This window comes from Amphiura filiformis, chromosome 7 (genome assembly GCF_039555335.1).
Source record: "Amphiura filiformis chromosome 7, Afil_fr2py, whole genome shotgun sequence".
NCBI lineage: Eukaryota > Metazoa > Echinodermata > Ophiuroidea > Amphilepidida > Amphiuridae > Amphiura > Amphiura filiformis.
In genome coordinates, this window is record NC_092634.1 from 6137928 (window position 1) to 6165564 (window position 27637).

Consider the following 27637-nt stretch of genomic DNA (forward strand, 5'->3'; position numbering starts at 1 on the left):
TGAGCCTAGCAGTCTCGGCATCTTACAAAACTGAGAATTGCTAGAAACTGGTACCTCTTACGGTGCATTGCAGTCATATGCTGCCCTCTATGGAAAAAAATTGATCCCTTGTTCTCTAATTCAAAAATAATTCATACATAACATAAATTTACCAAAAGCCGAATCCGGATTCGACGTCTGAAGAATTCGTAACGACATGATTGGAGTGAGAGTTTATTTTCTAAATGTCACAAAGGAAAACCTGGACATTTTCAAGAACTTTTGACTTGAAACTGTGGTTTGATAACTGAGGCATAATAACAAAAGGTACAGAGGAACTGCCATTGACATACATGCTGGGTATCATACATGATGCACCTTCATATTTTGTCCCAATGTGTAACCTACCTTGCCCCTATCTCTTGTCAGTGCCCCAAAGAAGGTACTCAATAGAGGTGCTGATGTGCTGCTTTCTGGTTCAGTAGAACTGGCTCCTGTATGTCGTCCACTCATCGCTGACAAGCTGGATGTGCTCTCAAGCAAACAGAAATGGCAAATGGTTGTCAGGCCTTCTAGCATGTTGATCACATGATCAGGTGGAATGTTGTCTAATTCAAATTCAGATCTGGAAAGAAGTTTATGGAAATAAAAAATGGTTGTCAGGCCTTCTAGCATGTTGATCACATGATCAGGTGGAATGTTGTCTAATTCAAATTCAGATCTGGAAAGAAGTTTATGGAAATAAAATACTGGCACTTTTATTTTTCCTAAATCATTGGAGGATTGCTATTTAAATGGTTGTCAGGCCTTCTAGCATGTTGATCACATGATCAGGTGGAATGTTGTCTAATTCAAATTCGGATCTGGAAAGAAGTTTATGGAAATAAAATACTGGCAACTTTATTCTTCCTAAATTGTTGGAGCTATTTAAATATTGAAATAAATAAGCTGACACACACAGGAGGAAAGTTCTATAAAGGAGATCCTAAGGCTTGGTATAAGGGTGTCATTCCTGTTGACAACTCTCTAGTCTGAAGTTTCCCTAGTCCGAAGGCTCCTTAGTCCGAAGGTTCGCTAGTCCGAACACGTAATTTACCATTCGCTAGTCCAAATTCTGAAAAAGGTTCGCTAGTCCGAATATCAGGTTCTCTATTTTGAATATAAAATAAGGCTCGCGTACCCTAACCCCTAACCATAAACCTAAACCTAACCCTAATCCTTATTCTATATTCGGGCTAGAGAACCTTCGGACTAGAGAATCTTCGGACTAGCGGCCCTTCGGACTAGAGAGAAGTCACATCATTCCCACCCCAAGTGCACGATTTTTCATGGGAGGGATAAAACACCCAAAAGCTTTGTTTTGAAACATTATTGGCCCCAGACAAGAAACTGTTAAAATATGGCTCCTGCCATCCCACACACTTTAATGTTCCATCAAAAGCAGTTCAGATGCAAACATGACATTGTAAAGTTTTTGTTTTTTAAACTTCCGTGGTCCGGGTACGTGCTGGTGAATTGCGATCACGTAGAAGTGACAAGGTCGCCTACTACACGCCGCGCCGAAGACCAATGGGTCAGCCGGCTTGTTGTCAAGTGCATGGTCATGGTCGATCAGCCAATCAGCGTGATTGTTTATTGCTTTTGCGTTTACGCTCGTGTACGCGATACGCACAGGCACGACCACAGAAGTTTTAAAAAAACAACTTTAAGTCTTTGAATAAGTTCATCAGGACTGATATAGTTAAATTTAATATCAGATTTATTTAAAGAAGTCCAGAATTTTACTCATGATTTATACGTTTCATCTTCTGTGCGGAAATACACTGATGAAATCTTCCGCACGAGAGATGAAACGTCTGAAACGTAAGTAAAATTCTGGACTTGTACAACTAAATCTGATATCAAATAGGACATTTTAAGGTAAATCTTAAACTTCTATATCAATAAAATTGAGATTCTGATCTACTGGACTTACTTTTTATGAGTGGCAATATTTCACATCCTATCCAGGATGTATCATCAGGCTGTCTGAATTTCTGGTGGCAACAGTTTGTTGACCTGTGAAGCGGATGTACTGCTTCTCATAACAAGTAAGTCCAGTAGATCAGATTATAATCACAAATTCATTGTTATTACTACCTGAATGCATGATAATCTTCACAATCATATTCTTTAAAAAAATTTAAATTGAAAAAATTTGAAAATTAAAAAAATTTCTACCTCTTGTTTGAGTCTGAAATCAAAGTCTGAGCTTGGACTTTATACAACGATGACAATATCTCCAGATTCCTACACAGCTGGTTCACCACAGGTATCGCCATTTTTGGTAATCCATGCTCCAAATATGGCAGTGAATCTGTCAGTAACGACACCCAATGTCGATGCATGTGACAGTTATGCTGCTGCTTGAGGCGCTTAGCATTGCGGTGAGTAGTATCCCTTGACATGATAGTCTGGCGGTGCGTACAAAGGCTAGCGAGTTGTGAGGCTGATGTTTGATACGGTAACATTCCCACTCATTGTCCGGGAGTATGCCGGTGTCTGTGTCATCTTTCAGAGTGAATAGCTGGTCTTCTAGGATGATGATGGTGTGGGACAGCTTCAGCAGTTGCACCTGTTAGAAAAATAACAAAAGTTCAAGACTTCACATGGTATTTCTAGAAACAAACCAATCTATAATGCATCTGGGCATAAATTGTTGAAATTCTACCAATGACTTTGGGATATGATAAATTTCTTCATAGGTATAACTAAAGTCTGCACAAAAAGAAACTCAGCTGTTATAAACACGACTATAGCTTCAGAACTAATAATTGTTTTCACAATATTTTAACATAGAGGAAGGATGCATTATTTACGCATTTTGATACCACATTTGTCAAATGTTGTTCAATATTAACAACACAGTAGTGTTTTTAAAGAAAAATACCCGATTTTAAAAGTTGCAGTTTACAGCGATCAATGGTTATTATGCCAGCACGGTAGCACGTAAAGCCCGCCATTATCTTCACGCTCACTTCAAAATCAATACAAATGGCTGCAACTTTTATATTCGACTATTTTTCTTCCAAAACACTGCTGCATTGTTAATATTGAACAAAATTGACAAATTGGTATCAAAGTGCGCCAAATAAACCATCCTTCTTTTATGTTGAAATAACGTGAAAACAATTATTAATTCCGAAGCTATAGGCGTGTTTATAACAGCTGAGTTTCTTTTTGTGCAGACTTTATACTATTTTGCTGTAAAACTTTGAAGAGAGCATACTTCACGCATCGTACATGTTGTTAATTCCGCCGCCATACGAGTTGTAGTTTGCGCCTTGTCAACACTGCACAGGTACGTTCTCCACAAATGTTTACAGCAATTTACTATTATCAATATGGAGAAAGAATGTTATGGAAATATCTGCCACAGGGGAGTGTGAATTTTAAATGGAAATAGCACATTAGGCAGCTCCATTTAAAACTCACCCTCCCTCTGTTGAAGATTCGGGTTGAATCTTTCTCAGAAAGTGTATGAAATTTTAATGGAGCTGTCTAATGTGCTAATTCCATTTAAAATTCATACTCCTCCTGTGGAAGATATTTCCAAAATCTTCCACAGGGGCAGTATGGATTTCAAATGGAATAGCCCATTTTACATTTTCCTATAAAAAATATGTACTTTCCCTATTTGAAATGTCGTACCTGGAATGCTTGAGCACCGTGGTCAGCCAAGTCTTTAGGTACATCTTGTATGATATCCTTCTCTTTACTGCTGTTATGTATCTTACCTGGAATGCTTGAGCACCGTGGTCAGCCAAGTCTTTAGGCACATCTTGTATGATATCCTTCTCTTTACTACTGTTATATATCTTACCTGGAATGCTTGAGCACCGTGGTCAGCCAAGTCTTTAGGTACATCTTGTATGATATCCTTCTCTTTACTACTGTTATGTATTTTACCTGGAATGCTTGAGCACCGTGGTCAGCCAAGTCTTTAGGTACATCTTGTATGATATCCTTCTCTTTGCTACTGTTATGTATCTTACCTGGAATGCTTGAGCACCGTGGTCAGCCAAGTCTTTAGGTACATCTTGTATGATATCCTTCTCTTTACTACTGTTATATATCTTACCTGGAATGCTTGAGCACCGTGGTCAGCCAAGTCTTTAGGTACATCTTGTATGATATCCTTCTCTTTACTACTGTTATGTATCTTACCTGGAATGCTTGAGCACCGTGGTCAGCCAAGTCTTTAGGTACATCTTGTATGATATCCTTCTCTTTACTACTGTTATGTATCTTACCTGGAATGCTTGAGCACCATGGTCAGCCAAGTCTTTAGGCACATCTTGTATGATATCCTTCTCTTTACTACTGTTATATATCTTACCTGGAATGCTTGAGCACCATGGTCAGCCAAGTCTTTATGCACATCTTGTATGATATCCTTCTCTTTACTACTGTTATGTATCTTACCTGGAATGCTTGAGCACCATGGTCAGCCAAGTCTTTAGGCACATCTTGTATGATATCCTTCTCTTTACTACTGTTATATATCTTACCTGGAATGCTTGAGCACCGTGGTCAGCCAAGTCTTTATGCACATCTTGTATGATATCCTTCTCTTTACTACTGTTATATATCTTACCTGGAATGCTTGAGCACCGTGGTCAGCCAAGTCTTTAGGTACATCTTGTATGATATCCTTCTCTTTACTACTGTTATATATCTTACCTGGAATGCTTGAGCACCGTGGTCAGCCAAGTCTTTATGCACATCTTGTATGATATCCTTCTCTTTACTACTGTTATGTATCTTACCTGGAATGCTTGAGCACCGTGGTCAGCCAAGTCTTTAGGTACATCTTGTATGATATCCTTCTCTTTGCTACTGTTATGTATCTTACCTGGAATGCTTGAGCACCGTGGTCAGCCAAGTCTTTAGGCACATCTTGTATGATATCCTTCTCTTTACTGCTGTTATGTATCTTACCTGGAATGCTTGAGCACCGTGGTCAGCCAAGTCTTTAGGTACATCTTGTATGATATCCTTCTCTTTACTACTGTTATGTATCTTACCTGGAATGCTTGAGCACCGTGGTCAGCCAAGTCTTTAGGTACATCTTGTATGATATCCTTCTCTTTACTGCTGTTATGTATCTTACCTGGAATGCTTGAGCACCATGGTCAGCCAAGTCTTTAGGTACATCTTGTATGATATCCTTCTCTTTACTGCTGTTATATATCTTACCTGGAATGCTTGAGCACCATGGTCAGCCAAGTCTTTAGGCACATCTTGTATGATATCCTTCTCTTTACTGCTGTTATGTATCTTACCTGGAATGCTTGAGCACCATGGTCAGCCAAGTCTTTGGGCACATCTTGTATGATATCCTTCTCTTTACTGCTGTTATGTATCTTACCTGGAATGCTTAAGCACCGTGGTCAGCCAAGTCTTTAGGTACATCTTGTATGATATCCTTCTCTTTGCTACTGTTATGTATCTTACCTGGAATGCTTAAGCACCGTGGTCAGCCAAGTCTTTAGGTACATCTTGTATGATATCCTTCTCTTTACTACTGTTATGTATCTTACCTGGAATGCTTAAGCACCGTGGTCAGCCAAGTCTTTAGGCACATCTTGTATGATATCCTTCTCTTTACTGCTGTTATGTATCTTACCTGGAATGCTTGAGCACTGTGGTCAGCTAGGTCTTTAGGTACATCTTGTATGATATCCTTCTCTTTGCTACTGTTATGTATCTTACCTGGAATGCTTGAGCACCGTGGTCAGCCAAGTCTTTAGGCACATCTTGTATGATATCCTTCTCTTTACTACTGTTATATATCTTACCTGGAATGCTTGAGCACCGTGGTCAGCCAAGTCTTTAGGTACATCTTGTATGATATCCTTCTCTTTACTGCTGTTATGTATCTTACCTGGAATGCTTGAGCACCGTGGTCAGCCAAGTCTTTAGGTACATCTTGTATGATATCCTTCTCTTTACTACTGTTATGTATCTTACCTGGAATGCTTGAGCACCATGGTCAGCCAAGTCTTTAGGCACATCTTGTATGATATCCTTCTCTTTGCTACTGTTATGTATCTTACCTGGAATGCTTGAGCACCATGGTCAGCCAAGTCTTTAGGTACATCTTGTATGATATCCTTCTCTTTACTACTGTTATGTATCTTACCTGGAATGCTTGAGCACCGTGGTCAGCCAAGTCTTTAGGCACATCTTGTATGATATCCTTCTCTTTGCTACTGTTATGTATCTTACCTGGAATGCTTGAGCACCATGGTCAGCCAAGTCTTTAGGTACATCTTGTATGATATCCTTCTCTTTACTGCTGTTATGTATCTTACCTGGAATGCTTGAGCACCGTGGTCAGCCAAGTCTTTAGGCACATCTTGTATGATATCCTTCTCTTTACTACTGTTATGTATCTTACCTGGAATGCTTGAGCACCATGGTCAGCCAAGTCTTTAGGCACATCTTGTATGATATCCTTCTCTTTACTGCTGTTATGTATCTTACCTGGAATGCTTGAGCACCGTGGTCAGCCAAGTCTTTAGGCACATCTTGTATGATATCCTTCTCTTTACTACTGTTATGTATCTTACCTGGAATGCTTGAGCACCATGGTCAGCCAAGTCTTTATGCACATCTTGTATGATATCCTTCTCTTTACTACTGTTATGTATCTTACCTGGAATGCTTGAGCACCATGGTCAGCCAAGTCTTTATGCACATCTTGTATGATATCCTTCTCTTTACTACTGTTATGTATCTTACCTGGAATGCTTGAGCACCATGGTCAGCCAAGTCTTTAGGCACATCTTGTATGATATCCTTCTCTTTGCTACTGTTATGTATCTTACCTGGAATGCTTGAGCACCATGGTCAGCCAAGTCTTTATGCACATCTTGTATGATATCCTTCTCTTTACTACTGTTATGTATCTTACCTGGAATGCTTGAGCACCATGGTCAGCCAAGTCTTTAGGCACATCTTGTATGATATCCTTCTCTTTACTACTGTTATGTATCTTACCTGGAATGCTTGAGCACCGTGGTCAGCCAAGTCTTTAGGCACATCTTGTATGATATCCTTCTCTTTGCTACTGTTATGTATCTTACCTGGAATGCTTGAGCACCATGGTCAGCCAAGTCTTTATGCACATCTTGTATGATATCCTTCTCTTTACTACTGTTATGTATCTTACCTGGAATGCTTGAGCACCATGGTCAGCCAAGTCTTTATGCACATCTTGTATGATATCCTTCTCTTTACTACTGTTATGTATCTTACCTGGAATGCTTGAGCACCATGGTCAGCCAAGTCTTTAGGCACATCTTGTATGATATCCTTCTCTTTGCTACTGTTATGTATCTTACCTGGAATGCTTGAGCACCATGGTCAGCCAAGTCTTTATGCACATCTTGTATGATATCCTTCTCTTTACTGCTGTTATGTATTTTACCTGGAATGCTTGAGCACCGTGGTCAGCCAAGTCTTTAGGCACATCTTGTATGATATCCTTCTCTTTGCTACTGTTATGTATCTTACCTGGAATGCTTGAGCACCATGGTCAGCCAAGTCTTTAGGCACATCTTGTATGATATCCTTCTCTTTACTGCTGTTATGTATCTTACCTGGAATGCTTGAGCACCATGGTCAGCCAAGTCTTTATGCACATCTTGTATGATATCCTTCTCTTTACTACTGTTATGTATCTTACCTGGAATGCTTGAGCACCGTGGTCAGCCAAGTCTTTAGGCACATCTTGTATGATATCCTTCTCTTTACTGCTGTTATGTATTTTACCTGGAATGCTTGAGCACCATGGTCAGCCAAGTCTTTAGGCACATCTTGTATGATATCCTTCTCTTTGCTACTGTTATGTATCTTACCTGGAATGCTTGAGCACCATGGTCAGCCAAGTCTTTATGCACATCTTGTATGATATCCTTCTCTTTACTACTGTTATGTATCTTACCTGGAATGCTTGAGCACCGTGGTCAGCCAAGTCTTTAGGTACATCTTGTATGATATCCTTCTCTTTACTACTGTTATGTATCTTACCTGGAATGCTTGAGCACCGTGGTCAGCCAAGTCTTTAGGCACATCTTGTATGATATCCTTCTCTTTACTGCTGTTATGTATTTTACCTGGAATGCTTGAGCACCATGGTCAGCCAAGTCTTTAGGTACATCTTGTATGATATCCTTCTCTTTACTGCTGTTATGTATCTTACCTGGAATGCTTGAGCACCATGGTCAGCCAAGTCTTTAGGTACATCTTGTATGATATCCTTCTCTTTACTGCTGTTATGTATTTTACCTGGAATGCTTGAGCACCGTGGTCAGCCAAGTCTTTAGGTACATCTTGTATGATATCCTTCTCTTTACTGCTGTTATGTATCTTACCTGGAATGCTTGAGCACCATGGTCAGCCAAGTCTTTAGGTACATCTTGTATGATATCCTTCTCTTTACTACTGTTATGTTTACTGCTTCTCCTCCTAGCATGGTAGACTGTTGCTAGCAAGCAATATAGTACTGCTTTTTGCACCTGAAAATAATCATAAATAGGCAAATAATTATCCCTCTCTTTCTCTGTCCTAATCAGTGTGGTCTTTATCAAAATCCTATGGGGGGGGGGGGAAGTCAAGTATTTTACATGTGGCATATCGGGTCGGTTGTCCGAGGGGGGCAAAGACAGCAAAATTCACATTGTACATCAATAGTAAACTAGGGTGGTTTAGAGGGTTGAAATTTGGTTGGGTGAAATTTTCTTTGAAGATTGGTTTTAGGGGGTAGTGAATTTTTCTTTTGGGAGGGTTGAGTTAGAAAACCAACTCATTTGAGGGACTCAACCCATCCACCCCCAAAAAAAATACAGAGGGAAATTTCATTTTTACACTATTTGGAGGTTGAAATTTTCTTTTTTCTTTTTGTGGGTTGGTTTAGGTGGTGTTAAAATATTCTTTTGGGGGTTGAGTTAGCAAACCAACTCATTTAAGGGGCTCAACCCCCTAACCCCCTTCCATCCACCAAAAACAAAACAAAATTACAGAGCCAATGTTCATTTTTACACTATTTGGAGGTTGACATTTTCTCTTTTTAGGGGGGCAGTTGGGGGTTAAAATTTTCTTTTAGGTGTTGAGTTAGCAAACCAACTCATTTGGGGGTTTCAACCCCTAATCCCCCTCCCCATTGACGACTCAGCGCCACACTGCCTCATCTCCATTGGAAATGATGGCTTTTGAACACACAAATTTGCAATCATGAGTCAAAGCTTGTAACACTGCACCAGCCATGCAGGCATTACTTACCTTACATCGTGACAACAAATCACTGATGAATGTAGCCAGACCACGCCCACTATCCTTAACAACATCCACCAATTCATGTAGTATCTGTCCTAACACCTCCATACTAGCTATCTGTACATCTCTATTGCCCTGGATATCACTCTGGGTAGCTCGCAAATCTTGAGGGTAGTAACTCCTCATGAAATACACACAAACTAAGATGACCATTTCTAGGTAGGTGCTGCTACGGAATAACGTCAGGGCTTCAAGCTCCAACTCACAGTAGAAATCATGACCTGAAAGTTAACAATAGTGTTAAAAACATGGTATCCCTCAAGAATCAATATTGAGACCACAAATATTTATAGGCACAAGCCACTGTGGCATGGAAAAGAAGATTCCTGAACAAAAGAAAATTGATGCAGAGAACTGAAAATGGGCTATTCCAGTTGATATCTATATACCCCCTATGGAAGACATGATCTCAATCTTCCGTAGATGGCGTATAGATTTCAAATGGAGTCACTCGGGTAACCTGAAAGGAGCACTAAGCTCAGAGCAAAAAAACTGCCATACTTTTGCGGTAAAATATAATGTGTTAGCTAATTGCAGCCTTGATTTTGGAAGCTTACAAATACTTATGTTTTGCATGAAAGTAATTAAGCGGTTCATTAGATCCGCAAAAGAAGGAATTTCCCAAATGCCGATTCAGATCAAGTAAGATTAATACAAAAGTGACTGACTTGATTGGTTCTTCTCTGTAATTTTCTGCTGAAGAGAATTCCCTTGATATCTTTCCACTTCACAAATGAGAGAAAATTACTGACCCTACAAATGTGACCATCCACCACAAATGAGCCCAGAAGTCAGAAAATGTGATTTTGAGCTACAGTGTATAAAATATCCAAAAATGTCACAAGATTTTCACAGATTTGAAATATTTCATACTTCTCTTACACAGCTTTCAACAGAAATAATAGAAATTTGATAACTTTAAGTGCAGTTTTCTCAGTGTTTTGCTCTGTTGTAAGGCAAGTTTTAAAGAAACATAACTTCATTTTAGAATATCACAGTTTTAGAATATCAAAGTTGGTTGAAGCGTCATTTTGAAGCTTCAGTATGATCTTTCCAAATCTGTAAAAATATCAATTTGATGAAGGGCTGACTTCTAGGCTCATTTGTGGTGGTCGGTCACAAATAAGTATTTAAAAAGTTACCTGTTATACATCGTTTATGTCTTGCCAGAACCTGTTGTAGCTTAATGAGTTGTGGTGTATTGGTACTACTGATGCTGGTTGATGACATAGCACATACAAATGGCCTGGGATTGGTGTTCAATATAGACTTCAATGTGGCTAGTACATACAGCATCCTCTGAGCATCAAATACCTGTTTGAAAAGAAATAAATATTATTTTGACAAATTTAGTTTGATTTTTATAACCTTGTGACAAAAAATACAAATTAGCATAAAGATGACTTTTGTACAATCAATGGAACATTGGAGGCCCCTGAGAAGGGTGTCAAATTTGCTGCTAATTTTGAACAAATTCCAACCAATGGCATCAAAATTTAGTTTTTCCTTATAATAATCCAACTGGAAATATTGATAAGGGTATCATAACCAAGTATTTCTTTTCTGCACAAGTCTGCAAAACAGTACGTAGGAAATAACTATCAATTCAATCATATTTGAGATCAACAAAACAGGTCCCTTTATTGACAATATAGTTTATTTTTATGCTGATTTACCAGATTACGTAGCATATGTCCAAACAGATCATCGTCCGTTTCACATTACAAAGTATTGGTATGCTATTAACATAGATGATATGTAGTTATGTGAAACAAACAAGGAAATATAACCAATGACGAGAGCAAGATCTGGATGTGCTCTTTTGAGGTACATTTTGTCACTATCAGTATCAACCCATATTGCACTAGATAGCAAATCAGTACAGAAAATTGAAATGGAAGAAATGCATTGTGGGAAGTGTAAGATAATATTCTTACCTGGACATAAAGCAGTATATGCTGCTGCAGTGGTCTGACGGTATTCAGCTTTAAACCAGTCAACAGTTTAGCTTCATTATCCTCCACATTCTCTTTCTTCTTTTGTCCTGAACTATGCACTCCTTCAACATCACTATGTTCTGTCTCCAACCCAGACATAGCGCTCTCCAGATCATCCAATGTGATGTCATCGGGAGATAGTTTCTCTGATTGTGACACACCTTTGCCTCCATGTCCACTCAGTGGTAGTTTCCTTGGCGTAGCCTTCAGTGGTGATTCTGGTGGTTCTGTGTCTTCCTTCTGTAAGCCATCTGGGCCTTCTACATCCAACACAACCTGATCGATGATCGAGGACAAGACGCTACGAACGGCATCCTCGACAGTCTCATTCACTTCTTCGTTGTAGAAATATGACGGTTCTTCATAGTTTTCTGCATCCGATAGATCATCTGTGCTTGCGCTGTGACTAAGTTTGTCATCTAGTACACTCTGGCTACTCGGCGGACTCGACTGCTCACTTTTTCGCCTCTCTCCTCTCTTGTTGTTGTTGGATATCCCAATCGCATTTGTTGCAGGGGTGCTAAATCGTCTCAAGTTCTGCTCATCAAAAGACTGCGATTTTGGCATTGCAAGTGCGGGTGCTTTGAAGATGTTATTATGCATGGGTGCGCTGTGATCGCTGTCAGAATCACTATAATACGCTTGCTGACTCATAGGATTCACCGTTACGCTCAACGTCTTGTTCAGAACAGATGGTGGCTGGTAGCGTAATCCCATATTGGTTTTCGTCACATATTTCTGCTTCTCATCCATCGCAGTACAAGCGAACACTGGATCCCTATTTCCAGGACTTATAGCAAGAGCTCTCTTCCCATCCTTTACCACGTAGTATTTGACCTCTCCATTGATACTGCTGATACTATATATTCTATTCTCAGCAGTCTCTTGGTCTTCAGCCACCTTAGTAGCTTCTTTCTTCTCCCGCTCTTGTTGAGTCCTGGTTTGTAGGAATTGTACGGATACCCTTGCTGTGGCTGGGTGGAGTAGCACAAGTAGAATGGGTTCTAGGATTCTGGCGATATCACCTCTGTTGATAGCGTGGACAAGCCAGGTTTGGGTGATGGAACGTACCATGCAGTCTGGGTGCTCAAGGCTGTCCAGCATTACAAAGAGTGATCTGTAAGACAAGTAAAGTATAAATTAACATTAATTTACATAAAATTGAATTAATCAATCGATCAATCAATCAAACCATCAGTCAATCAATCGTGTAATTGCAAATGGAAATATAAGTTCACTTCATTTTCATATTTGTCCAAGGATATTGACAGATGCCATCTGGTTGGTTGAGGTTTTTCAGTGACTGGAGTAAAGGAAAGTGTAGGTGGTTGGTCTGGGCTGCATTTGGGGGGGGGGGGGGGGGGGGGTGTTAGGCCAAGTCAAGCAATCTCTAATTCAGGTAAATGCCATTCCATTGGTGAACAAAATTAAACATAACATTTTGATGATGTGATACTGGTGTGAATTAATGTTACTGCAAACATACAAATGAAATTTAAAATCAAAGCTTACCTATCAAATGTGCGTAATTTACTAGCTGGACTAGAACTGAGGATCTGCCCTCGAACCAGGTGCCATAGTATTGCAAATTTACTGTGAGATTCTAGACATACAACCTGAAAATAAAATATTCAAAAATTGCAATCATACATTTGGTGACGAAAAATCACCCCGTTTTACGGGTCCGTATGGCCCAGATTTTACGTTTGGGGAGAAATGGGGTTTTTTTGCTAAAATTATGTAAAATCTGTCATATTTTTGGTTAATTCTTCATGTAATTTTACACAATATTAGGGTTAGGGTTAGTTTAGGGTTATGATTAGGGTTAGGGATAGGATTAGGGTTAGGATTAGGGTTAGGATTAGCTTACACAAAATAATTACATGAAGGATCAACCATATTTTTGGTCAAAATTTATTGATTTTGACGGAATCTTTTTGAAAAATATGACAAATGTTTGCCATATTTTTGTTGGTCCGGTGCGTGTGCGTGGTTTACTTCGCTCCTTGCGAAGTAAATCACTCATACGCATCATTGTAACGGGTGATGAACAATGGTGAAACATGATTGAATCCCTAATTCTTACCTTATTGTTTTGTACCAGAGAGTTACCAATGACATCTTCACATATGAACACATCTGGTGTGACATTATGTAATTGATGCAGCAGGTCGGCACTCTTCTGATGATGGTCTGGAGTCCTGGATCCTAGGTGATACCACAGACTCACTGATACTCTCTGTGGAGAGGAATACAAGAAAGACATTGGTTAGGCCAAAAAAAAGGTTTGTCTCAAAGCTCACGAGTGGTTTGAAAACAAATGCGAAATGTGATTTTTTTTTATTCCCGACTTGGTATTTTTATGGTATATTGAGGAAAAAATCTTGATATTCATCGAACTTTCCTGGAAAAAAAGTAACCAAAAAAAAAAATTTTGAAATAAAAAAAAATGTAATGTATGTGGGCTACTAAAAACAAAGTTGTTGTTTTCTGGCCTAAATGCAGTATACAATTTGAAATTACTTGGTACTCAAGGTTGGTAAACATGAATAATTGTAATGTAATTTATTTTCTTATTTAATTTTCTTAAGGCAAATTTAGCACATATCTCTATAGGACTATGATTTGGTGGTGTGAAATCTTAAACTAAACCATTGTGATGTACACATACTACCTTACCTGGAAGAAATTTGAGCAATAATTCAAGCAGTCTAGATGATTGGTTGATATAGCAGGTATAAGCACTACTGATATAGTCCCTGAGTCAGCTTTGGGTGAATTGGGTGGGTTTGGGAGTATCAAAGCCTTGTCTGATGAACCACCTAAATAGGAATTAAACAAGACAATGCTATATTAGTTGATAAAGCTGGTACATAGTACCAAGTCTGTGACTCGGCTTTTGGTGAATTGGATGGATTTGGGAGTAAAGTGTAGTAACTGATGATGCACCTAAATATGGGTTAGAAGAAAGTACAGTTCCTGTGTCAGCTTTGGGTGAATTGGGAGGATTTGGGAGCACCAAAGCCTTGTCTGATGAACCACCTAAATAGGAATTAGGCTATTCTAGTTGAAATCCATACACCCCTATGGAAGACATGGCATTAATCTCCCACACAGGGGGTATAGATTTCAAATGGAGTCCCCATTCAGGTAATCCCATTTGAAATTCACACTCCTCATGTGGAAGATTTAGATCATGTCTACCATAAGGGATGTATGGGTTTTAACTGGAATAGCTCATTTGAGTTAAAGGCAAGGCTATATTAGTTGATAAAGCTGGTATATAGTACCAAATCTCTTGTTGAGAGTAAAAGTGTAAAAACTGATGATGCACCTAAATATGGGTTAGGTTAGAAGAAAATACAATGCTATATTTGATATTGGTGGTGTTATTGCACTACTAATATACACTAAGCCAAAAAAGAAACTTATAATTTTTCACAAGGTCATATCTTAAAATCCTGTCTATCAAAATTAACCAAAATTACACACAGGATTGCCTCAATACTCTACTCTAAACACATGTCACTAACTATGCAGTTGTCCAACTGACACAACAGCAAAATGCACTGACATACAACACCTTCCTGGACCACATTCACAGCGCAACAGATTTCTTTGGCTGGGTTCCAATTATTCGCCTGTGAATGTGATCCCGGAAGCTGTTCCGTGTCAGTGTATTTTACTGTTGTGACAGTTGGACAACTGCTTGGTTACTGACATGTGTTTAGAATAAGTATTGAAGTAATCCTGTGTGTAATTTTTTTTTTTGTACAGGCGAAAAATTGGAACCCAGCCAAAGAAATCTGTTGCGCTGTGAATGTGGTCCAGGAAGGTGTTGCATGTCAGTGTATTTTGCTGTTGTGTCAGTTGGACAACTGTTTGGTTACTGACCAGTGTTTAGAGTAGAGTATTGAAGTAATCCTGTGTGCAATTTTTGTTCATTTTTATGGAGAGGATTTTAAGATATGACCTTGTGAAAAATTATAAGTTTCTTTTTTGGCTTAGTGTAGCTCTTGTGTCAGCTTGGGTGAATTGGGTGGATTTAGGATCAAGTAAAGCACTATATGAAACACCTAAATATTGATTAATATACATTGTACAATTAACTGAGAGACACATTAAATGATCTGTTTAATTGAAAACGCTCCTATCATTTTGAAAAGAATTGATCAAGAATCTTCTAAATAAACAGTTAGAACTGTGTCTCCAAGTTATTTGAAGAAAAAAACTGATATTAGTACTACTGATAGAATCCCATATACCGCCTAAATATTGACAGAAAACGGAAAGTGATGATTACACATGATAAAGAGGCATTTCAGGGTTAGAATTGGACAAGAATCTGCGACCCGATTCATGAAACAAAATTCTTGTGGAATCAAAGTTGATTCTCATAAAATTTCTAACCCTGCATTGTAGGATAGGTATCTATAGAATACCCTGTGAACCCTGGGTTTTAGGGTTAGGGTTTTAGGGCAGGGTTAGGGCTTAAGGTTGGGATTAATTGGGTTAGTATTAAGGCTTACTCATACTTCAATGCATCAGAGCTCTGTGAAAACAAGCACTGCATTTGATTTCTTAAACTTTTTTAAAACTAATGATGTGCACTTCTTTGGTGGCATTGTACATAAAACAAAAGCACTTTCTGTCCATGGTGTACATTGCGTTACCACAGTCAAGTTAAATAGTAATTGCGTTCAGGTGCAGCAGTGCATTGATTTTACAATATCTTAACTGCAACCCACCATCAAGTTACTGCATGCGGTGACCTGGTTTAATCGTCAGTAATTTTCAGGATTGCAACGTAAGTGACAGAATTTTACAGTCGATTTACCGCAACACAATGCTATTATTGCAGTGAAGGATGCATGAGTCTTTAGTGTTATGGTGAGGGTAAGGGCTTGTAGTTAGGGCTAGTATTAGTGTATAGAGTTAGGGTTGGCAGTAATGTTAGTGTTAGGGTGCACAGAGTATCCTATAATTATTCTATAAGATTTATAAAGTCAGTCAGCTGATCTACTTTTGTACCTGCGTCAGCTTTGTGTGGATTGGGAGGATTTGGCAGTACCAAATATGCACTGTCTGATGAAGAACCTAGGAAAATAGCAATTGCAAAAATAAAAACACAAGGCTAATATATTAGTTCATACAGCAAATAACTCACCGACACAGCAAGGTGATTGGTGCAATCATACCACATGACCAATAATCATATTTACCATCATATTACCCATATCACAAATCACAATGAAAGGAACATTAGGCTATTCCAGTTGAAATCCATACACCCCCTGTGGTAGACATGACCTTAATCCCACACAAAGGGTGTATAGATTTCAAATGGAGTCATCCATTCAGGTAACCCTATTTGAAATTCACACTCCCTGTGTGGAAGATTAAGATCATGTCATGATAGGAGTAAACTGGCTGGTATTCAACTAATTCAACCATGGTTTGCATAACAGAAGCAGGGACCCAGACCTTTCTAAGCTATCATCCAAGATAGTTTTAGCTATAATCAAAGCCAGAGATCAAAATGGGCTATTCCATTTAAAATCCCTACTACCCCTGTGGAAGATTTAGCTAAAGTCTTCCACAGAGGGAGTATGAGTTTTGAATAGAATAGACAATTGGGTAGCTTCCATTTGAAATACTCACTCCAGATGTAAAAGTTATAGGTAAAGCCATAATACAGGGGGAGTATGGGTTTCAAAATGATTAACTCTGACCAATTATATTTGAAAAACTTAATCCCCCTGTGGAAGGTATTTCCAAAATCTTCCACAGGGGTAGTGTGGATTTCAACTGGAATAGCCCAATATTAGTGTGTGTCTGACATATCAACTCCCCACAGCCAAAATTGGTCAGTAGCGTGTAAAAGGAAAATTGATTCATCTGGTGCCCTCATCGGAGAAAAGGAATCGCAGAATATGGCGAAAAATGGCAGTACTTTTACCAGGCATTAAGCAACTTTTCTAGGCATTGTTGGCAATGGTGCTTTCAGGCTGGAAAATCAGGTCAAATTTCAGCTTTTTTAGTTGCAATGGTTGTCGAATTCTGCAACCATGCGCCACAGAAATAGATTTTCGTGGTAGAAATGAATCTTTTAAAAGCGAGAAAAGCACTAAAAAGAGAGATTCACAGCGAGAAAAGCAAGATTGCGTTTTCTTTCTAAGCCTAACTAACTATAGATTACTGTTTTCAAACGAGTTCATACAACCACTAAGGTGCCATATATCTTACCTGTGACAGATTTGGTGAGCCCAATGAGTTCTATAGTAGTTGATATTGCTGTGTTCTGAATTGGAAAGTTGTAAACAAAACAACAGCAGGCCAATAAGGATTGAAGCCAGTCAGGGAGGCTCAGAACATTGCCTACAATGAAAAGAAAAAATATCAACTTATTAAACCAGTAACGATCGAAGCCGGTCAGGGAGGCTCAGAACATTGCCTACAATGAAAAGGCAAAGAAATATATCAACTTTGAGAGTTACTACAGTGACAGTGTTGGAATTTCATGACAAAGTGCCATCAGTTGCCAATAGCACACAGCGTCATCATCCCTATATCTTTGTGTCAAAAATTGCTGGGATAGTACGAGTGAATCAGGCTAAGCATATCACTTGAACGATATGAGATACCGCAGCGTTTCTATTCATACACATTTTTACAATCTGCGCATGCTCAGTACCCCATATGACGTTGCCATTACAAGAAAATTTGATTTGTTGTCAGGTAAAACTCAGGTTTTGTTTTCAATACACTAACTGGAAGTTCAATACACTCAGCTGCAATTGCTGTTTTCTTTCAACACATATATTTTACTGCATTTTCACCAAAATGTTTTTAAATCGTGCGATAATAATGTGATATATTCAACTGTTTGAGAATTATAATCATGTGAAAAGAACAAGCATAGCCCATTCACCTCAGACCCACGTGCTGTATAGCACTGGCTATAGAATATCAAATCACAAGTCTATAATACAATGCACCATAGTGAAACACTACAACTTTCTTTATCTGCGTCAATAATAGAATAGAATATTGATTTAAATGGAATTAAATACATCTCTACATCTGAGTTTGTACTTAGCGATCTAGCGATCGGTTTCTAGCCAATCAGATAGGACTCCTTTTCTTGCGTTCGGAAAAACGAGCTAAACCTTATTGGTGAGATACCAATTGCCTGTCGCTCACCAACGGAATATTAGAACGTGATTCATTGCAGGGACAAAATAATTATTTGCCTGTTGTCGACACTGTGTACCAGTCACTAGCCATCAAGTGTTGATAAAGACAACAGGTGTTGTTGAAATGTACACAAGTAAATGAACTTGGTGGATCAGATACTAAGAACCTTATCTACTGAGTTTACTCTACCGATCCTGATGAATTTGTTCAATCAGGACATTGTCAGAAACTTGTCGTCTGCAGTCGACACCTGCATGGAGAAAGTTAACCCCATGAGAACTACCTGATTGGTCAAAATGAATATTGTGTCCAATTTTAAACCAATCAAGGAGGGTATAAATAAGATCATCTGCAAATGCAAGTTTGGCCATAAATAGTTTAAAGCCTAGTCATAATTGGACATTGAAATGAGCATTTGAAGTTATCAACCAATCAGAAATGCTGTTAGATGACCGCCGGGGGTTTAACATCCTTACCTTTAATCTTTTGTGTCTTGAGCAGTGCTGCAGATACAGTTTCATTACAATACATAGGAAAGCAAGCAAACTCAACTAGTAGATGACAGGCTGTGCTGAATGCTTGAACTGCTATGGCTGACCCATCACATTCCAAGGTGACATCATCTGTCAAGATAAAACATAATTATAGTCAACAATTACGAGGGGTGGTCAGTAAGTAATGAAAGTTGTCTTGTGACCTCATGTGTGGATTATTTTCAAGGCATTTCTCTATGATCACATAAACATTGTACCTTTGTCTTTTCAAACAACACATGTAAAAATGATATTGCACATTTGATTACATCACAGCATTGGCATAAAAACAATGATCTACAGGCACTGGCTGAAAACAAGTCGATTTATTAAGGGAAATAAGATGCTGAAATGAGGTATTGTTGTATTTTTTTACATTTTCTCAGGAATTAAAGTATGGAGAGTGCTGCCTTTTGGAATAGTAGTATAACACAAACTTCCAGCTCATAAAACCACCTTTGCCGGGCTGTTAATGTGTTATTTTCGACCAAAACAAGGCTTTTCTTTCTCTAAACATTTTGATGTTGCCAACAATAGCAAACATAGATTTTTTTTGCCAGTTCTGTTTACTAACCCCCAAACATTAAAACGGGAAATGTATTTAAAACTAGAAAAATATTTGAAACCGTGATCAAAATATAATTGTTATTCTACTATTGTTACATTTATACAATGTGAATGAAAACGCTCTACACACAATATCACTTACCCAAATAATTAGCTGTTGATGAATCATTGGTCAGCACCGAGTCAGTTCTGATCCGTCCATTCTCCGGCTGTTCTCTCTCCATCAGTTCTTCCAACCCTTTCGGCAATTTGAGCAGCACATCTTCCCCATTACCACCACCGGGTTTCCTACTATCCAACCCAGCCCTCTTCCCAACTTGCAGCTTTGCAATATGCATTTTGATCGCATCTGCGCTCGGTAAGATCTTGCTACTGACAAATTTGTGGAAGAACGACTGAAAACACTGTACACAAGCCTGCATTAGGAATACAGGTGCTTGTTCAAGTTCACTCTCTGTTAGGCTAGCTGTTAGAGACGTAATGCTGCTAGTACGAAGCTTACTATCTATCACATGTCTTGACTCAGAACCGGGATCACTTTGAAGGGACAATGAGTCTACAAGTGTTGGTCTTTTGGATTTCGATACCGTTACATCCTCATCTTCATCTTCATCATTTCCTCTTGGTATCTCAGCATTAGGATCTGATACCAATCTATCCAAAGACCTCTCCGGACTCACAGGGAGTGTAAATTCTTTGATCCCTTTGAAGTCAACTTGATTTTCCGTATCATTTGATTCGTGATTCTGATTATGATTCTCCTCAGCATCACCTCTGCTCGTCACATCTTTCTCACTCCCGCTACTTACAGTCTTGTCGGGACTGCGCTGACTGTTCTTACTTGGAGTTGATGTTGACAACGAGTCGGATCTTCTTCCACTTCCCACCTGTAAAGAGTCCTCTTCTACAATCTCCCAATCACCATGTTCATTATCTTCCAGCTCTTCATCAACAGGATCTGGACTGAGCACCATGGAAGGTTGGACTTTGGTGAGTAGCTTGGCGCAGAGACGAAGACCGTCGTTGATTTCATCTAGGCTGAGATAGGTACAGTAGTTTGTCAGTGACATGGTGATTTTACACAGGAGTTGTGGAAGGAACTCTGTTGGTGTTTCGATGTAGGTTTCCTGTTATAAGACGGAATACAAAGTGTAATTTAATCTAAATGAACCTTTTGAAGTAGTTTAAAGTTAATTTTTTATTACTTCTGTGGTCCAGGAATGCGCTGGTGAATTGCGATCGCGTAGAAGTGACAAGGTCGCCTACTACGCACCATGCCAACGACCAATGTGTCAACTGGTTTGTTGTCAAGTGCGTTCAGCGTGAGTACTCTCCATGGCTCGTCTACGCTTGGCGCACAGCTCGGACCACAGAAGTAATAAAAATTAACTTTACATTTACAGAAGTGTTACAAAAGCTACATTATTGTAAGCATGTAGTACACATGTTGCAGAAGCGTAGACTTGTAAGCGCGTAATTGCATATAACTTGTACGTGTGTCATCTGCGCGCTAAGGAAGTCCACATTTTGTCTGGATTTCGGAAATGCCTATCAATGCAGATCTTATCTCCCGATGTCACCCTATACCATTTATCACCTAGATGGGGCAATGAGATCAATGCGCATTTTATTACGTACAGCTTCAACTTGCTAGCATTCAATCAAAGCGTTGGCATTCACACACAAGCGCTTTAAAAATGCCACAAAGATGCATGCGTGAAGCAGCTGCCTCAACGCTTTGAAGTCACTTCCACATTCGGGTGAAAAAGAGTATAGATCTCACAGTAACTAAAGTTCCTTGTATCTGATCCAATTATATACTTACTTGTGATCATTTCAGCAACCTCTGTTGCCTTTGTCAACACTTGAGGAATGACTGCAATCCACTGAAAACCGACGCTGGCAACCCAAAAAATCACGCTGGACATCCTTCAAGTGTCGGTTGTCAGTAGATTGCAGTCACCCCTCATCAGTCATCAAGTGTTGATAAAGGCAAATGTGGTTGCTGAAACATTCACAAGTAAGTGCATCATTGGATCAGATACACAAGGAACTTTAGTTACTGATTTTACTCTACCGATCCTGTTGAATTTGTTCAATCAAGTATGGATATCAACTTACCAATGAAACAATATCCAGCAAGAAGTCCACCAGTTTACACAGCTCGGACACAGTCAGATTACCATCACCACCATTAGTCTTGGTAGCTCTCTCCTGGCAACACTTCTCAAACTTCCTTGCTATAAAATCCCACATGAAAAATGCCTCAAAAGTTCCAAACAACATATTAGCTGTTTTGATCAGATCTGTTGGCCTATCACTACCATGCAGTACCTCCTTCTTGACCTTTGACCCTTTCCCAGAATCACCTTTCACCACTCCTGTGCACCTGTTGTACAAAGCGCGGAAAACCTCGATGAAAATATCATCGATAATGGACGTGCTAACTTCCGGCTTGTCTATAAGGCTGATGAGTAACCTGTAGGGCTTCAACATGGAGGATTTCTTTTCCGTGTACCCTGGTTCTATGTGAGGAGTCTTGTGTAGCCACGTCTTTAACGACTCAATCAGTATGTGCTTTGAGTATGTTTCAAAATAAATTGCTGACTCATCATCTGTGCTGATAATACTATCGTTGGTTAAGGTACTATCGGACCTGTTAACTTTAGTTATAAGTTTAGGGGCGGTTACAAAACCGTTAGTGTCATTCCCAAGCAGCCAGGCATATAGGCGTCTGTTTAGTGACATGTCACGACGTAGCAACACATTGAGGGCAGCAGTCAAGATTCTGGAGATGTTGTCGTGAGAAACACATGCATCATGGATTGGAAACAAGACTAGTATGAGGTCCAGGATGTTGCGTTGTACGAGGGCGACATTGTCATAGAGCGCTGAACAAACTGACTCGACCTGAAAAAAAGTATATCCATAAAGATGAGAAAACATTAATTGGATAAAAATCTGTGAATAAACACCTTTAATAAGTAAAGAAAACCATAATACCAAGCTCGAGTATCAACAAATTCAATCACAGGCATTGAAAATGAATCATAAAAATACCACAAATGAATTTTGTTGTGAATACTCTCACGTATGGTTTTTCTAAATCCCAAAAGTACTACATACAGCCTTTGATAGTTTTGTATCACTGGTGCTTAGTATTTTTACATCACTTAGTTACGACCCTTGATTGGTTAATAGCACGTGAAAGGAGGGTCAACTCATCTGGTGCTGATAGGAGGAAAGGAATCATAGAAAATGGCGAAAAAATATGTACTTCTTCAAGGTAAACAGCAATTTTTCTAGACATTGTCGATGTGGTGCCTTTGGGAAAGAAAGTTTCTTTCTATGGAGACCTAACTTTTGAGATATATTTGAAGGTGCAAAATTAAGGTGTCCTATTTTTACCGCCACCTTCAGCAACTCATCATCACAGCACTTGTAAACAAACCATGAGTTAGATGACGTCAGATGCAAACTAGTCTTTTGAATTCTGTCTTTAATTAAAAAGAGTCACACAGAAGGGCTGTCTTGAAAGCAATCTCACAATGTAGCAGATTTTATATACTAACATGGGCTTGTCATTTTACAAAATATAAGCTTAGTCCTTCATGGGCATTTTGCGGTTAGGCAATAATACACGGATTCAGGGTTTCTCTAGCGGAAGTCAATTTGTGCCGAAATTTCTCCCCACAATGCAATAAGCGTATTGCATAACAATAGATACATTTCGGAGGTTAATACGCCTATTGCATCGTGGGAAGGAATTTCGGCACAAATTGACTTCCGGTAGAGAAACCCTAAAAAAAAACCACATATTGGTAGTTGCACTGAGGGACTGAATGCAGCAGATTTTACTTACCAATAGAGCCTTGTTATTTCCCATAATATAAGCTTGGTCCTTCATGGGCACTTTGCGGTCTACTTGCGATAATACAAAGGCAATAGCTGGGAGTCGCACCGATGGGCTGTGTAGAACGCAATCCCATAATGCAAAGTAGAAGTTGGATTTCACCATGCCTGCACATAGCTGCTCTAGTAATGTCTGTGTTCTGTAGGGGGAAAATTTGATATAAATCAGGATTACTACACATACATACAGTAAGCAAAAGAATTAAGATATCAGCTGTGTTCACCCCTGTATATCCTAAATAAAGACAAATGTGTCAAAATTAAAACAAACAGCCAAAGCCTGTACGCTTTAGCTCTGATTTAGGACCTTATTTGTTGACATTGGTTGAGAATTAAAGAAACGGTGATCCAAAACCAAATGAAGATATGAAATAAAAAGTTGCACTTTTGTGTTTAATCAATGAAAGCACGACGCTAGTTTTTCGTGCAAATCAATGAAAGCACGGCGCTAGTTCTCTTGTTTGAGAACGCTTTGTGTACAAATCAATAGGGCATGCAATGTGGTAAACTGCAACTTTTAAATTTGCATCTTCCTTGGGTTTTTGGATCGTTGTGTGTTTATTTCTTGAACAATTTAAACGAATGAGGTCTCAAATTCAAGCTAAAAGATGCAGCTATTGGCGGCTGGTTCCAATTATGACATATCTGCCTTTGTTTAGGATATACAGGGGGTGAACATAATTGGTACCTTCATTATTTGGCTTACTGTATTCTCCTACTACTATATTCTACCTGATTTGTAGTCCTACCCTAATAAATGCTCCTACAAAATTTTGCAAAAGACAAGTCTAAACACTCACTTTACAACAACATACCAATACAACTCAATTCCATCAAATACCTACAGGTAAATTAAGCAATTCTTGGCCAAGCTCAAACGTACCTGTTGCATCCAAGTAGCGTACTAAGCATGTACGCAATGTAAGACTACTTTCTTTAGTACCACGCTATGTGCGCGTGTGTTTATCACAGAGCCACTAGCGTTTCGAGTTTTGAACTTGGCCCATAATTACTTAATTTACCTGTAAATAGAATCACCATCTTAACTAGCCAGCTTCCGATTATGATCAATTTGAACAAAAGACATCAAACAAATTTGATTTTTTGCACTCGAAAATATGACACATTTTGGGGACAACCAAAACGTTTTGAGGACAAGCAGAATTTATGCTCTAGTTGTCCTTGTGAAAACCTCCAAATTGTCCTTATTTCGGATACTGCTTATAGTGCTCCTGATTTATTTATTACATGATATAATCATCTCAGTAACCATTCATAATAGAGCTTATAGAACTCTTAGCAATTTTAAACTTAATTTCCTTCAGCCGTAGTGACTATTCTAACCATATCTCTGATTGGCTCAATACATGATGTAGCCCTCTTTAAAACCAATCAAAATAGTTCTTACTCGGCTGATAGTGCCCATAGAGTTGAATGGTTTATTGTCTTGGGCCACCGTAATCAGCAACAGTGTATGAAGATATGTGACATGATCAAGGGGAATGAGTCACAAGTTGGCAATTTTCAAAATTAGAAGTTTTATACATCAATTTTTCTGGCAGTTTATGAATGCTACATTTTGATGCAACCCCCATCAAAACTGGACATCTGGTTACCGAGTTATAGCAATTTATCCATGGCTGAAACAATATAAAACAAAAAAATTGAAATACTGTTTTTAAAAATATCTCACAAACAATATTAGCAACCTTCGCCTCATTCCCCTTGATCATGTCACATGTACAAAATGTAGTTAATGTGTGCAGGTTTGGCGTAATTAATTACAGCAGTGCAATATGCTATAGATTTGTGACCATAATTTCATGTAAGCAATTACTACATAATTATTTATTTGCTCACAATGTCCTGATGGTTAACATGTATGAATAACATACATAAAGCATGAAATCAGCAAGCATCTGTTCTGCCAAACATGTTATCACATATATGGATTTTGCAGAACATTTTAATGTTAAATCATGCATGATGCTCATGAAATGGAAATATGATAATCATAAGGATAATGTGATACAGTAACACAATGAATTGTATTTCCATATATTACATGATGGTTGGCTTGGGCGATATCGTGCCCCGTGATATATCGCGAAATTAAATCCTTATCGCGATTACGATATGTAGAAATAATGACAGGCGATATGCGATGCTAAAGTCTGGCAATGCCCAAGCCTACATGATGGTACATAATAATATTTCCCTTTAAGAGGGAAACTGGTCTCAGATCAAGAGATCTTAGACTATTAAGTCTTTAAGGTGGATCATGGGATGTTTTCAAAATGCTCTAAGCATGAATTAAACAGTTTTAATTGAGTGGGACAAAGTACACTGATCAATATGCCTTTTGTTTGAAGCTTGGTTTCCATAATGCATCCATTTTAATTTCTTTTTCTATTGTACTTGTAACTTGTTTACTCCCCCCAATAATGCACACATACTGAGACGTGGAGGCTTGTGCATTAGACGCATCAACATCTCAGTACAACTACAAGTGTATTATTTTGTGTATTATTTCTCACACATTTATGAACCTATTTCATACACGAGAAAAATCCCATGATGTTTGCTTTTATAACAAAAATATGTTGAAAATAAAATCCAACAACCCGCAAGAAAAATTGCTGTAGCACTGCGCGTAGTATGCAAAATGCGCGTCCATGCATTATACACAATATTTCAAGAATCAACTCCCATAATTTTCCTGACCAGAGTCCGATTTAAGTGGCGGCCTGGCAGCCTGTGACAGTATTTTTGCGTCAGGCTAGTAAGTATTCAACAATGCCGACCCGGCAGGCCAGTAGATTTTAAAGATTTTATTGTAGTGTTGCAAGTTATGAATTGCATAACAGCAATTGTACTTCCAGGCTCTTTCATGCTCTCTCTCTCTCTGCCGAGTGCCAATGGGCAAACACAGGATATCCATGCTTGATATTTCATGGCTGCACCAAGAGATTCAGTTGGGTCCACTACATCAAGTGAACTGACAAAATGGAGTCTTTTTGTTAGTTAAGTGGGCCAGTAAATGTATTGTTGGGCAAGTAGTAAGACCCTGTAGAGGTAGGGGGGTACTCCCATACAAAAGGCATATGGCGATGTGCTGCTCCTTGATGGGTTGCTCTATTGCCAAAAATCCTTAGCCATGGGTCCCTATTTTTTGCTGGAAAATCCTTAGACATCGGTCCATTTTTGACATAAACCCCTTTTCCACGAGCATGGTGAATAAATCTCGATCATTTCGGGGAAAATGGGTCTATATTTCAAAAGAAATCCTTAGACATGGGTCTATATTTCTAAGAAAATCCTTAGAAATGAGTTCCTGTCCACAGTCAAATGGCCCTTGGAAATGGGTGAGGGTTTCAAGTCTGGAGCCTCATATGCCCGTCCAAAAAATATTGAAGTACCCTCTTATATTGACTTACCTATCATTCTGATCAGATCCTTCTTCCAACCCAGGCAGAATCCCTTGTAGTAATCCTGTCAATGAAGGCTTCAGGTGTTCTCCCAACGGCAGGTAATGTTCCTCGTAAAGATTCAACAACACCGGTTTCACCGGCATGGCAGCGTAACCTAGCAACGGAAATATGCCGGCACTGTATATGAACATGTCCTGACACAGTAGCTTTGGTCCTATGGTTTTGAAGATGAGATCGTAGGTCTCTAGGGCCTTGAGATGGACCCCACTGGGGAGGGCTGGATGAGTGCATTGTGCTAGTCTTTTGCCTATGAGGAGTCGTTTGGGTATGATGTTGTATCTTGAGTTGGCTTGTAGTACCTGTAATATTAAAGGAGGAAAATAGAACACATTATGAGCTTTGGTGTGGTAGTTTTAAAGATGAGATTGTACGTCTTCAGGGCCTTGAGATGGACCCCACTGGGAAGGGCTGGATGGGTGCATTGAGCTAGTCTTTTGCCAATGAGGAGTCATTTGGGTATGATGTTGTATCTTGAGTTGGCTTGTAGTACCTGTAATATTAAGGGAGGAAAATAGAACACATTATGTGCTTTGGTGTGGTAGTTTTAAAGATGAGATTGTACGTCTTCAGGGCCTTGAGA

The 27637-nt window shown here is 39.0% G+C and overlaps 1 protein-coding gene across 1 annotated transcript in view; it reads right to left on the minus strand.

Annotated features, from left to right (window-relative positions):
• Positions 1-27637, minus strand: part of LOC140156678 (protein DOP1A-like) — a 97346-nt gene that overhangs the window by 41462 nt on the left and 28247 nt on the right. Inside the window, 16 exon segments of the mRNA XM_072179616.1 lie at positions 388-604; positions 2200-2392; positions 2395-2593; positions 8400-8543; positions 9307-9581; positions 10503-10674; positions 11298-12474; positions 12870-12973; positions 13444-13596; positions 14037-14179; positions 17604-17735; positions 19031-19177; positions 19797-20781; positions 21776-22564; positions 23517-23706; positions 27004-27356. Of these exon segments, the coding sequence (XP_072035717.1) occupies positions 388-604; positions 2200-2392; positions 2395-2593; positions 8400-8543; positions 9307-9581; positions 10503-10674; positions 11298-12474; positions 12870-12973; positions 13444-13596; positions 14037-14179; positions 17604-17735; positions 19031-19177; positions 19797-20781; positions 21776-22564; positions 23517-23706; positions 27004-27356 (5373 nt within the window).